General features: G+C 39.4%; 1 protein-coding gene across 7 annotated transcripts in view; it reads right to left on the bottom strand.

Moving 5' to 3' along the window:
- The window catches only part of LOC306875787 (plakophilin-4-like), a 121,804-nt gene that overhangs the window by 33,189 nt on the left and 74,870 nt on the right, over positions 1-13,745 (bottom strand). For all 7 annotated transcript variants that reach the window (XR_013784770.1, XM_079426518.1, XM_079426513.1 and 4 more), the window contains one exon: positions 7,874-8,087. Coding sequence is in view for 6 of the 7 variants with exons in the window: in XM_079426518.1 (XP_079282644.1) it covers positions 7,874-8,087 (214 nt within the window). In the remaining variant the exon portion in view is untranslated. The remainder of the gene's footprint in view (positions 1-7,873; positions 8,088-13,745) is intronic.

Consider the following 13,745-nt stretch of genomic DNA (forward strand, 5'->3'; position numbering starts at 1 on the left):
TTCCTTTCATTTTACGTAATCTGCTACATTTCTTGCCTTTCGGAAGTATCGTTGGTATGTAAGCTTAAGTTAAAGAGTAATTCAGCTATATTTGATAGTATTTTCTGTTAAGTGCAACTTTCATGTGAATCTTTATACAGGTGTGTGTCACCATGTGTCATTTGTGTTATACTCAGATGTGTGACCTATGTAGCAGTTAATTAGTAATCATTTACTTTGGTGCAATATGATGCAATTCATTCAGTATACAGTTTGGAATGTGAAATATTTCAGGTGTTACAGTACTTTATTTCATATACATGAATGCAAACTTATGCACTGTTATTTCATACGTGCTTCATACTTTCATACGTTCCCCACGACGTGGGGAAGTCGTGGTCTAATGGTTAGAGAGTCGGACTCGTAATCGAAAGGTTGCGGGTTCGAGTCCCCGGCCGGCAGGGATTGTAGGTGGGGGGAGTGAATGTCCAGCGCTCTCTCCACCCTCAATACCACGACTGAGGTGCCCTTGAGCAAGGCACCGAACCCCCAACTGCTCCCCAGGCGCTGCAGCATGGCTGCCCACTGCTCCGGGTGTGTGTTCACGGTGTGTGTGTGTGCATTTGTTCACTACTCACTGCTGTGTGTGTGCACTTGGATGGGTTAAACGCAGAGCACCAATTTCGAGTATGGGTCACCATACTTGACAATACGTCACGACTTTACTTTACTTATGTTACACTAGTGATGCATATGTAAAATATTGCTTTTCAATGTACTTAAATTTAATTTGTTCTTTTCAGTTTTACCCTACTTCCAGTCATCCATTAAATGAAGTGAAGGTGATCTTCAGCGTGGTGATTGGTAGAGGAGTTTTCTGTCGGTCAGTCTCGCGTAGCCAGACCTTCAGACTGACGGCTGAAGGTCTGGAATAGATGACCGCTTTCGTTGGCCAAGGCCCGCCCATGAGGCCGTTTGACCGACATGTCAAACAACCAATAACAGTTCGTTTCGCTTAGCGTCACGTTTCGGGGCGTGGAAATGTCGCCACAATAACAAAAAGAGTGTGTGAAACTCTCCGATGTATTTTAAAGATTCTATGCCGTGAACTTGAAATATTTCACACACTTTTGAAAATCCAGCGTTTAGTTGACCCTGATAAGCATTCGTCATCACATTTGTAAACACGACTGCTTTCTTCTTTTGTGAGGGGGTTTGGCGCCACAGCATCTTTGTTTCCTGGCGGACTGAAAATTAACGTGACACTTGCGTCTCCTGGAAATCCGGTTTAATTCAACCAGTCAGATGACAACTTCAACATTCCTGAAGTGTTTCCAGAAAAGTGTGCCATATGCATCAGACGTTTAGCCAGTGTTCCGTGGGCGTGACGTCTGAGGCTGAGACTATCTGTCTGTCAACGTATGCAAGGCGCATTGGGGTGGCAGAACATGGCTACTTATAAAGCCCTGAATGGGGTTAGTACCTCAGTACTTGAGCGAGCTCTTATCGCATTATAGTCCTCCACGTCCGCTGCGTTCTCAAAATTCTGGCAATTTGATAATACCTAGAATATCAAAATCAACTGCGGGCAGCAGATCCTTTTCCTATTTAGCGCACAAATTCTAGAAAAATCTACTTAACACTGTTCGGTATGAGGTTCCAAAAATGATTTGTGCCAAAAATTAGTTGACTTCTTTGTGCTTTGTACTATACATTTGTCTTTGTCTACAGCAGTGTTAATTTCATTGACGACGATGACGACGAAAAATATTCGTCAACAAACCTTTTTTCTGTGACTAAGACCAGACGTTGACGAGCTAAAACTAATATCTGATGATAAAAACTATGACGAAATTTATGCCACATCTTCGTTAACAAGACGAGACGGGACTAAAATGTTATTTGAGGACTACCGGACATTCAAAATACATCCTATAGGCTAAGTTAACTGTCTTGTCTTTCAAAATGTGCGTCTCTGTCATTGGAAAAGGTGCGTTTGCATGGCAGCCGCGGTGGACGGTTAGGCTACCAAAATGCGAACTAGCGATCTGAAACAATGGCCTCAGTCCCCGAAGGCTTAGGGAGTGGGTGACTAGACGTCCCGTTTTTCCCGGGAGTCACAATTAACTTAAAGTTAGTGAAGGTGCGATAAACGCACTGATAGAAGTGCTCTCTCTCGCGCACGCTCCACTTCTTCAGTTCTCATACAGCGCGCGATCAGTTCTCAGTGCTCAAATACACACACAGCAGTCCAAATGTCTCATGTAGAGCATCTCACGGAAATACAGTCCGTTATGGTTTAAGTGAGCTTAAACAGGTGGGTGAAAACTGAATGTATGTCAGTAGGCTATTACATGCATACCTTCCGTCTTAAATGGAAAGCATTCCTAATTATATGTCATACATGTTAACCAACAAAAGATGTTAAATAAATGTATACTTGTTAAGTAAACCTACTGTATCTGAAAAATACCAGTTTTTCCAAATTCAATCCTTGATTCAAATTTCTCATAACTAAGCTTAATTGATTTGGGCTAAAGAGAGAAGAATTGATGACTGTTTTTGTTTGAATACTACATATAAAATAGCTACCAAAATAAATGTTGGTAACTGCAGTTTGACTAAAAGTAATGACTAAAAGTTGACAAAAATGCAATGACTTTTCGTCGACTAAAACTAGACAAACTATGAAAGACTCAAATGACTAAAATGTGACTAAGACTATTAAGCTTTTTCGTCTCAAGATAAAGACTAAGACTAAATAAAAAATGCCTGCCAAAATTAACACTGGTCTACAGTCATTGCCTACTTGATCAGGTAAATCAGTATATGTTGGCATGTATGTTGTCTGTTGACGTCGCCTTAATCTGTTGTCCTACCTGCTTATTCTCTGTTGTTTTTACTGTCGTCCTTATTGTTGTCTTGTTCTGTTGTCTTGTTGTGTCGTACTAACTGTCATGTTGTTCTGTCATCCTAACTGTCGTCTTATTCTGTCGTCCTAACTGTCGTCTTCTGTCGTCCTTACTGTCGTCCTGTTCTGTCGTCCTAACTGTCGTCTTGTTCTGTCGTCCTAACTGTCGTCTTGTTCTGTCGTCCTAATGGTCATCTTGTTCTGTCATCATAACCTTCATCAGCGCGGTAAAGTTAGTTTCAAATTTCATATTCGACTAGGCTGCTTTAAGGACCGTCTGCAAATTTACCTCACAGTACAAAACAAAGTCTGACAATTCATTCAAATTAAAGTTTACAGGACAATAGTAAATGCCAGTGGGCAAACTGACTAAATATATTTAGCCAATATCTTGCCTTAGACAATACTTCCAACATCTCCCTTGCTATCTTTACAGTACACAAATATTTTCATGAAAAAATTTAGGCTACTATTTTTTTTTTCCATGTTACAAAGGTTGTAAAAGACTTATTACAGGTGAAATTTTGTTTAGAAAAAAACTACTGTAATTTACCAAAAAGGCTTTTTCATGTTCCAAAGGTTGTAGTATGTACCTAGTTACAAATGTTGTAGTATGTACCTAGTTACAAAACTACAGGTGAGAGTTTGCCAATACCTGCTTTACTGGACGTACAGTAGACAAATATTTTATGAAAAATTACAGTAATTTACCAATAGGTTTTTTTTTTTCATGTTCTAAAGGTTGTAGTATGTTCCTAGATACAATGTTCCTAGACTGACATGTGAGATTTTGGCAATATCTCCGGTCATATATGTACAGTACCCAATTATTTTCATAAAAATGACTGAACAGTTTTTTTTTCATGTTGCAAAGGTTGTAGTACATTTGCAGTTACAAGACTGACTTATGATTTGTGAAATTTTGCTCATACCTTCTTTACTGTACGTACAGTGCACAAATATGTTCAGAAATGTTTTTTATGTTACAAAGGTTGTAGTATATTGCTAGTGACCAGACTGACTTACTACAGGTGAGAGGTTTGCGATTGTAGCTCCGTGTAGTTTCTGCTGAAACTCTTACTATCACTCTCTGTTGTTTAAAGTGATAAAATATAACTTAATTCCCTCCATATTTCTGATATTATCTATCAAACTAATCTGACTAATTTGATCGTTCGCTTATAATCTAAAACCGCGAGTGCAACGTGTGTGCCATGCATTTCTATTCGTGCCTATTATTGTTTTATTTTTTCTCACTCCATTTCATCTCTCTCGTGCTCCGTATAAACGAGTTCATCAAACAACAGTGGCAAGTGAATCATTCATCAATCACGGTGAGTAATGGCTTCTCCTTCTCTTGTTATTTGCACTTCATGTCAAATGTACACTTTATCTCTCTCTGTCAGCGATGAGGGATTCACATGTGATAAATGCAAGGATATACTGTAGTTAGGCTGACAGAGAGGATTTTAGAACTAGAGACACGCATCCAAACTTTAGTTGAGGACAGTAAGAATGTGAGGGCTGTAGATACTGCTTTGGATGTGACTAGCTCAGGGAGTCCTGTACATTGTTCGGTTCTGGTAGAGCCTGTGCAGCAGGGCAACTGGGTGACTGTGAGGAGGCATAGTCGCGGGTCAAAACACCGCTCTTCCGTTCCGATCAAAACGGTTCTCCCCAGTGATGCACCCATTGAGAAACCTGATGAAAGTGCTCTAGTTATTGGCATATATATCCAAATTACGACCTATGCTCTCAATGTCAAATGCAGAAATATCAATTCTGTTCCGATCAGAACATCAAACAGGTTCTCCCCACTCAGTGATGCACCCACTGAGAAACCTGATGAACCTGATGATTGGCGATTCTATTGTACAGAACGTGAAAATAGAGACACCAGCCACCATAGTCCAATGTTTACCGGGACCCAGAGCGCCTGACATCTTGGCAAATTTAAAAGTGCTGGCTAATGCTAAATGTCAACTCAGTAAGATTATTATTCACGTCAGTGCTAATGATGTTCGACTTCGCCAGTCGGAGATCACAAAAAATAACATTAAAGAGGTGTGTGAACTTGCAAGTACGATGTCAGACACTGTAATATACTCTGGCCCACTCCCTGCTTACCGGGGTGATGAGATTCGTAGCAGACTGTCGTCACTCAATGGCTGGATGTCTAAGTGGTGCCCGCAGAATAACATAGGTTTTATAGACAATTGGACAAGTTTTAGGGGCAGACCTGACCTGTTAAAAAGAGATGGTCTTCATCCCTCCTGGGGTGGTGCCGCACTTCTCTCTAGAAATATGCCACATAGTCTTAGAGTTCGTACTTGACTAACTGGGGCCCAGGTCAGGAAGCAGACAGACAGATAGAAAAGGTAGTATCCTCACAATTATATCTATTCTTGAAGAAATATTGTATCTGTGAGGAATTCCAGTCAGGATTTAGACCGTATCATAGTACTGAGACTGCTCTCATTACAGTTACAAATGACCTGCTTCTATCATCTGATCGTGGTTGTATCTCTTTATTAGTTCTACTGGATCTTAGCGCTGTGTTCGACACTATCGACCACAACATTCTTTTAAATTTACATTTACATATTTACATTTAGTCATTTGGCAGACGCTTTTGTCCAAAGCGACTTACAATTGGGGAATACAAAAAGCGATTAATCTTGAAGAGGCAATCAGACAGAGGAAGTGCTCGTAACACCAAGTCTCAGTCATTGTTCAAATAAGTACAAGCTAGTAAGCGGAGAGAAAGATAGAGGGAAAGAGTTTTTTTTTTTTTTTTTTTGAGTTTAGGATGAAGTCAAGTACTGCCGAAAGAGATGAGTTTTCAGTTGTTGCTTGAAGATTGCCAGGGATCCGGCGTTCCGGATAGGGGTGGGAAGATTATTCCACCAGCCAGGAATGGTGAACGAGAATGTTCTGGAGAGTGATTTTGAGCCTCTCTGTGATGGTACCACAAGGCGTCGCTCACTAGCAGACCTCAAACTTCTGGAGGGGATGTAGGTTTGTAATAGTGAGTGGAAGTAGGAGGGTGCTGAGCCTGTGGTAGTTCTGTACGCAAGCATCAGTGTCTTGAACTGGATGCTAGCTGCCACTGGTAGCCAGTGCAAGGAGATGAAGAGAGGTGTAACATGCGCTCTTTTGGGCTCGTTGAAGATCAGTCGTGCCGCTGCATTCTGAATCATTTGTAGAGGTTTGATTGTGTTTGATGGCAGACCAGCCAGAAGAGCATTGCAGTAGTCCAGTCTAGAAACAACAAGGGCCTGGACAAGAAGTTGCCCAGCATGCTCTGTCAGAAAGGGCCTGATCTTTCTGATGTTGTGTAGTGCAAACCTGCAGGATCGAGCAGTCTTTGCAATCTGCTCTTTGAAGCTCAGCTGGTCATCAAAGATTACACCAAGATTTCTGACCGAAGTTGATGGGGTAATCATTGATGAGCCTAACTGAATCGTGAAGTCATGCAGTAGAGTCGGAGTGGCAGGGAAGACCAGAAGTTCAATCTTTGCCAGGTTGAGCTGTAGGTGATGTTCTTTCATCCATGCCGAGATGTCCGCCAGGCAGCCTGAGATCCGTGCAGCTACCGTTGGGTCATCTGGTTGAAAAGAGAGATAGAGCTGTGTGTCATCGGCATAGCAGTGATAGGAGAAGCCATGTGCATGTATGATGGGACCCAGCGATGTAGTGTATGTGGAGAAGAGGAGGGGTCCAAGAACCGATCCCTGAGGAACTCCAGTGACCAGTTGATGTGGTTTGGATACCTCCCCTCCCCAGGCCACCCTGAAGGATCTACCGGTGAGATAGGATTCAAACCAGCGAAGTGGAATCCCAGTGATGAGAGTGTAGACAGGAGAATCTGATGATTGACAGTGTCAAAAGCCGGTATAAATAGACTAGAACACTTTGTTGGCATTAGCGGAAGTGCCTTAGCATGGTTCAAATTGTACTTATCTGACCGCCATCAGTTTGTGGCAGTGAATGAAGACATATCATATCGATCACAAGTGCAGTATGGAGTACCTCAAGGCTCAGTACTAGGGCCGTTACTTTTCACGCTTTACATGTTATCCTTGGGAGATATTATCAGGAGACATGGTGTTAGCTTTCACTGTAATACTGAGATCCCATCTGTATCCAGATCAGATGGTCACTGCAGCCACCCAGATCCTGTCCATAGCCAGCCCAGATGGTGGATCAGCACATAGAGACTACCTCTACAGCTCTGAATGTCAGCGGAGATCAGGACAACTAGATGAGCCCCAGAGACAGATCCCCAGTGAAGACCTTGTCTCCTAGACGGCTATCGGGACAAGACCTCGGGAACAGGTGGTTCGTCTGGCCAGAGGAGAACCGAGAGACTGAGCCTGGTTTCTCCTAAAGTTTTTTTCTCCATTCTGTCACCGAAAGAGTTTTGGTTCCTTGCCGCTGTTGCCTCTGGCTTGCTTAGTTAAGGACACTTATAATTTCCAGCGATATCGTCGACTTGATTGCACAAATACTATTAGAACTGAACTGAGCTGGATGATGACATCACTGAATTCAATGATGAACTGCCTTTAACTGAAAATTGAGTGTTTACAATTGTACTTTTGCATTACGACACACTATTTTACTATTTGATACTATAAAGCTGAATGTGGTACTGTGACAGGATGGCACCTTTGCAACAAGTCAATTTGTTCATTCCTGAATGAACCAGCCATTTCAACAACTCAGCTGAATAAATGACACATGACATTTGAAACATTAAGACTGTGATCTGTGGTGACTTACCACCACCGACTGGCGGTTTTAGTTTTAGTAGAAGTGTGAGAGCAACAACGTGTAATTTTATATTATTATAGACTGAACATGGTATGCATTTTCTACAGATACATTCAGGGAAATATGTGTGTATTGATAGAATGCATACTTTACATAAAAGAGACAAGCTATACACGTACACACGTATGTAACAACAGACTGGCTGACCTGTGACAAGCTCTCGTACTTCAGTGTCCACTGTTGTTCTCAGCAGGCGAAGCAGTGCAGGAACTCCACCTGCGTTTCTCACGGCAATCTTGTTGTCATCTGTAACTCTGCCATAAACAAGGTTCCTCAGTGCTCCGCATGCATGCCGCTGCACCTCCAGAACCTTATGATCCAACAAATCCACTAGGTGTTTTATTCCACCCAGACGACAAACCTTCAAAACACAAGAGATTTTCATGTTGTTCAGGGGTTGCTCAAACAATCTGCATTAAAGGTGAGACATTTCATTTCTGTTCATACTTAGTGACACAAAGCAGGATTGCAATTGCAATGCCAAGAGGTTTCCCAAACATTTCCTTTTGTCTGCCACTGATCTGTATTGCGATCCCTTTCATCGCTCACACTAGTTACATGTTTATTGTCATCTTGATATAACCAGTTATATACAAGCTCACTGTAAATATAACATTAATGAAAAAAATACTACACTGCAAAAACAGATGTGTCAAAAAAACAACAAACATGGTTGTGTTGACAGCATTCTGACAGTGTAGGATTTTAACACACAATGTGTAATAAAAAATAAAAAAATGCCTTTGGACAGACTGACACAATAAATATGTTATCTCCTGGGTGGGCAGTTTGTGTTTATGGAAATAAAAACAAAACATATATTTTATAAGGCAGCACATAAAAAGCTCTCGAATGAACAAAAATCATTAATAAAATAAATATACAATATATACATCTCAATTTATTAAACTTAAAATATTAACGGCTACTTTTTTCAGCCAATCACGTCATGCCTCTTGTGTTTTTAAACTGCGGCGGATCCCACTCGTTTCACTCTGGCTGGCCTGGATTGAGGGGATTCGCTGTCGGACTCCTATGGATCTATCCATAAGTTACAGCAGATACTCTTTAAAATGTGTATTGCTGCAAAAATCGATCATGGAAATAGTTAGCTACCAAATACATGGTTAATTATTTGGAAAGTGGCGATGTGCACTGAGTAGTATGCCGTAATTGAAAAGTGTTAGCGAGGCAGAGCGCATAAAGCGAGATGATGAAACAGGAAAACATGACCAGACAAGTTGTCCAGCGCACCAGATGATTTTATAAACACCTAAAAGAGGATTGTAAGTGAACAATTTAACATGGAGCGTTTGCTTCGCTGCATCAGGTGGGTTGACAGTACTTGTGCTGTTTGATGTGGGTGACACGGCTGAATGTTGTTTCTTCTCTTTGCATTATACTCTATGGTAGGAGTAACACTAAGCCATGCTTTCAAGAATTTGCTGATGTTGACAGAAATTAAGACCGATTTCAAGTCTTCACGTCAAGCACAGGAGCCCTCAACGAATGCTGGAGAGGCCCCATCCAGGTATTTTATTTTTATTCCCATCCCGTGGCTTTATGTGATTATTTTGTAATATTCTACATGCTCTGTTTTCAGTTACCAATCAAGTGCTGAAAAGCTTGTTTTAGTCACTTCTTTCACATCATTGCTGGGTCGGATTAAAGGAAAAGGAGATGGATTTGTAAGTAAAATGTAATTAATGTCAAAAACAGCCAAATGTTTTTTTTTTACTCTTAAATAACATTTTGGTTGTTGAATTCCTTGACCGTTGTCAGTTGGCCTTTAATTTTGTCATGATAAACTAACTTAGTTTACTACATCATGCGACTCTTTGATAGATATTAGAAATTAATTGAAAGGTATATTGTTGAGATCAATACTTCAATTATTTGTATCTTTTATTAAATCATCAGTGGAGATGAACATCAGGCAGGTTGTGTATATCAAAGGGGACTTCCACAATCTTTGTGTACCCATGCTTCTTGAATGTGCCAAGTGTGTTAGGTGTCGTTGCAGTTCAGTCTTTACTTATTTTCTTCCATTACTTAAAGGGATAGTTCAACCAAAAATTTAAATTCTGTCATCATTTACTCCCCTTTATGTTGTTTGCATCTCTTATAGAGGGGATGGAAGACCAAGCAGATGGTATGTATGTGTAAAAACTCTTTACTTACACACATCTCTTATGTATAATTTATTATAACAAATATTCATTAATATATAACTTGACCTGAAGAAAGACAGATGCAGGTAATTGCACATGTTGATCTCTGACAGTTTAGGTTTCTTTAGTGCAGATCTATGCAGCCGCTGTAAATAATTACAATGGTACACAAAGTCTTAAAGAAAAAAAAAAAACACTCTTCACTCTTATTAACTTATTTAACATTTAAAAACACATTCATTTAGTGTAAAATGAGAAGGGCTTAGCCTTAAAAAAATTATTTGCCATCCCATGCAGCTGGTTTGTCAGTATTGTGGTATTGCAATATTGTGGTTATCACAACAACCCTACTTGGGCTGCCCTTAATCCTGCACTTAAACATTTATTGTATCTCTAATCTGTTTTAGTGGCGGTCGTGGCCTAATGGATAGAGAGTTGGACTTGTAACCCGAAGGTCGTGGGTTCGAGTCTCAGGTCCGGCAGGGATTGTAGGTGGGGGAGTGAATAACCAACACTCTCTCCACCCTCAATACCACAACTGAGGTGAGACCCTTGAGCAAGCCACTGAACCCCCAACTGCTCCCCAGGCTCCGCAGCATTGGCTGCCCACTGCTCCGGGTGTATGTTCACTACTGTGTGTACACTTGGATGGGTTAAATGCAGAGCACAAATTCCGAGTATGGGTCACCATACTTGGCCACACACCACTTCCCTTTCCCCTTTTCATAAATTTTCAGATGAAAAGTGCCACCCAATGCTGGATGTCCTGACATATCTTTTGCCACCGTTGCCTGGAAGTCGCTGCAGTGTTCAATAGGAAATTTAATTCCTTATTATTCCTTATGTATGTTTTACATGGGCAGTTATTCTTTTAATGATGTCTTGATGCTTTCTAAAGTCCTGACATGTATTTGTTTTTTTCCCCTTAACTCTAAGCCTGGAGCCATTTTGTATCCCTCTGCAGCAGTTTTGAGACCGCATCAAAGACCAGACCACAGCCAATCTACATTGAGAGTTTGAAGAGCACAACATGACAATAGATAATTGCGAGGATTGACAGAATGACCATTTCTGTGGATGAAGGCCTGACGTCCTGTGGACAAGATATTCTAGGTGTGAAACTTCTGTCCACCACAGATTAGTTCTGTCTTCGCTTTCAAAGACTGGGACATCTAATATTCAAACACCACATTCTCTTCCTTTTAAAACTGACATTCCTACTTACTGTGTTGCCTCTTTTGTGGCCCAAATGTATTCTTAATCAAATACAACTATAGTGGATGTAACAAGAAGTATCACTTCACAATTAGTACACATTTACAATTTTACAATATTTACAAGAGTGATTGTCATTGAGAACAATTTCAAAATATGTGTCTGAATGTTTGTCTGAACTAAAATGTTTATATTTATATGTATCAAAAAGTATCTGACTTTCTTATGAGATTAAGTTGATCTTATTTTATGAGAAATGTTATCCTCTGGTCTTGTTTCTGTTAACCGTAAGTGTAATTGATGTTGGCAACACTTTTTAATGAATACTGTGGTTAATAGCTAGTGCATTACAAATGCTTTTGTATTATTAAGAAAAATTACAAACAAACTATAGATTTTTTAAATTAACGGTCACTGACAAATTTAAAATGTTTATTTGTTGATAGATTTGGATTTTATTCTGTATCTGACATTTTATGTTATAAGTTGATCTTATTGTATGATAAATGTTATCTGATAGTCTTGACTGTGTATGATTTTCAATCATCCAAGGTGTAGTTGATGTTGGTAACACTTTTTAATGTATACTGTATTGTAGCTAATAGTTGTAGTGCATTACAAGGCATTTGTCATCTAATCATCTAAATTAAGTTTATGAAATTTAGATTTAGAACATTTTGTTGTGCTTCAACATTTAACAAATTAAATTGCTAACATTTTTACATCTGTCTGCTTTATTCATATTAACACATTAATTAGCAGTTTCGAGATAATTAGCAGAGTGTTTTGCCTTTATTAAGATATGACAGTGGAGAGCAGACAGAAAGCAAAGTGGGAGAGAGAGGGGGCAGGATCGGGAAAGGATTCGATAATTGACAAACTGAAAAAAAAGACTGCATATTATTTTCCTCTTTTTTTAGAGCTGCTTTACAGCAGAATTTAATTTTTGTTTGCATTATTGAAACATTATTTTCCTGTTTGACACTGTAAAGCTGTTTTGACACAATCTTGTATAAAGCACTATACAAATAAAGGACTTGACTTGCAATATTTGCCTGCTGGTAATTTATCCTGAAACAAACCTTTCTTTTAAAAATCAACACATTTTCTGCCCATTGGTTTACTTAATCTTCCCAACCTGGCAACCATGCTCACATGGTTTTCTTATAGGGGTGTAACGGTACACAGAAGTCACAGTTCGGTAAGTACCTTGGCATTATGGTCACAGTTCAATATGGGCTTGGAACAACAGAATTTTTAAAACTTTTGAACAGACAGTAGTGCTATACTGCATGAGCAGTTGTTTTTGATTTGAATTAGATTGTATAGTTTCAAGCAAAAATGGTCTGACTTTAGATTTGTGAAACTATACTACATAAGACACCTACACAAAAAACAACAACAAAAAAAACAGCAAATGGACTGAATGAAAACGAAAACGTAATCTCTGACAGTAGGTGGCGCTTAAGGAACAGCAGCGATATACAGTTTACATACAGCAGCTGCACTTATGAACACTAATTTAATATGCATTATACGGAAGTAAGATGAAAAGAACTCAGAGGAACCGAGAGGAACTCATTCATATAAACCCCCACATATTTGTCTTCCTATATTTCGAGCATAGCGAACAGTGAGCTTGATCTGCCTTGTATAGTAGGCCTATTTTCTCCTCTTTACAGACTTCATAAATATTCCACACAAATCAAATTTTGGGAAATGAATCCAATGCAGTTTGTGTGCAATTCCAGAATAGAGATCTGCCAAAATAAAACTAAATACTGGTTTAGATCAGTGTTAATTTTGTTGACGAATAATTTATTGTCATAATTGTTGTCAACAACATTTTTTTCACCGACGACAACGAGACAATGACGAACAAAAACTCTTTTTGAATGACAAAAACTATGAAGAAAATCTATTGACATATTCGTCAACGAATAAAAACGAGATGAAAATGTTAGGGAGGGACGATTTGGGAAGAGATTCATTCAGAACATAGTTCTGTAGAGCATAGTTAGGAGGTTAGATGCATAAATATGAACCGGCAGGACATAAGCTATAATACACTTGCTGCACGTCTCATAAAACATTAAAAAAATGTCAATATGTGGGAGTAAGAGAAGAGCAGACATATGGTTAAATCTGACGACGCAAGAGAGAACTCGATTCGGTCCGGTTTTCTGACCACAGACACTGAAGCATACACACAGAAAGCGCATCTCACAGCGCATGAATACTCTCTCGTGTCACTTGAACAGAGAATTACACATAAAATGATGTTGAATTGTCAGTTTTGACGAGCATTCACATAAACAGAGTCAATTACATCTTAAGTGAACGTAAACAGTAGGGAGAACGTGTATCAGTACATTGCACCCATTGCAGCTGTGCATTCGGTTTTAAAGGGATAGTAGTCTAATTAAGTTGCTATTGTCTGTGGCATTGATGTTAATCAAGCAACAAAAGAAAGACAGAAAATCACTCACTGGTCTTGACTGAAAAACTTTAGTAGCCCTAAAGATTAATTTAAATTTATTTATAGAAATAAATGTCTGCTTGAAAGAACGAAGAATATTGTAAACAAGTTGCTATAAAGAATGCATAATTATCCTATATAACCATTGGTATTT

This window comes from Barbus barbus (genome assembly GCF_936440315.1).
Source record: "Barbus barbus genome assembly, chromosome: 10".
NCBI classification, from domain to species: Eukaryota; Metazoa; Chordata; class Actinopteri; order Cypriniformes; family Cyprinidae; genus Barbus; species Barbus barbus.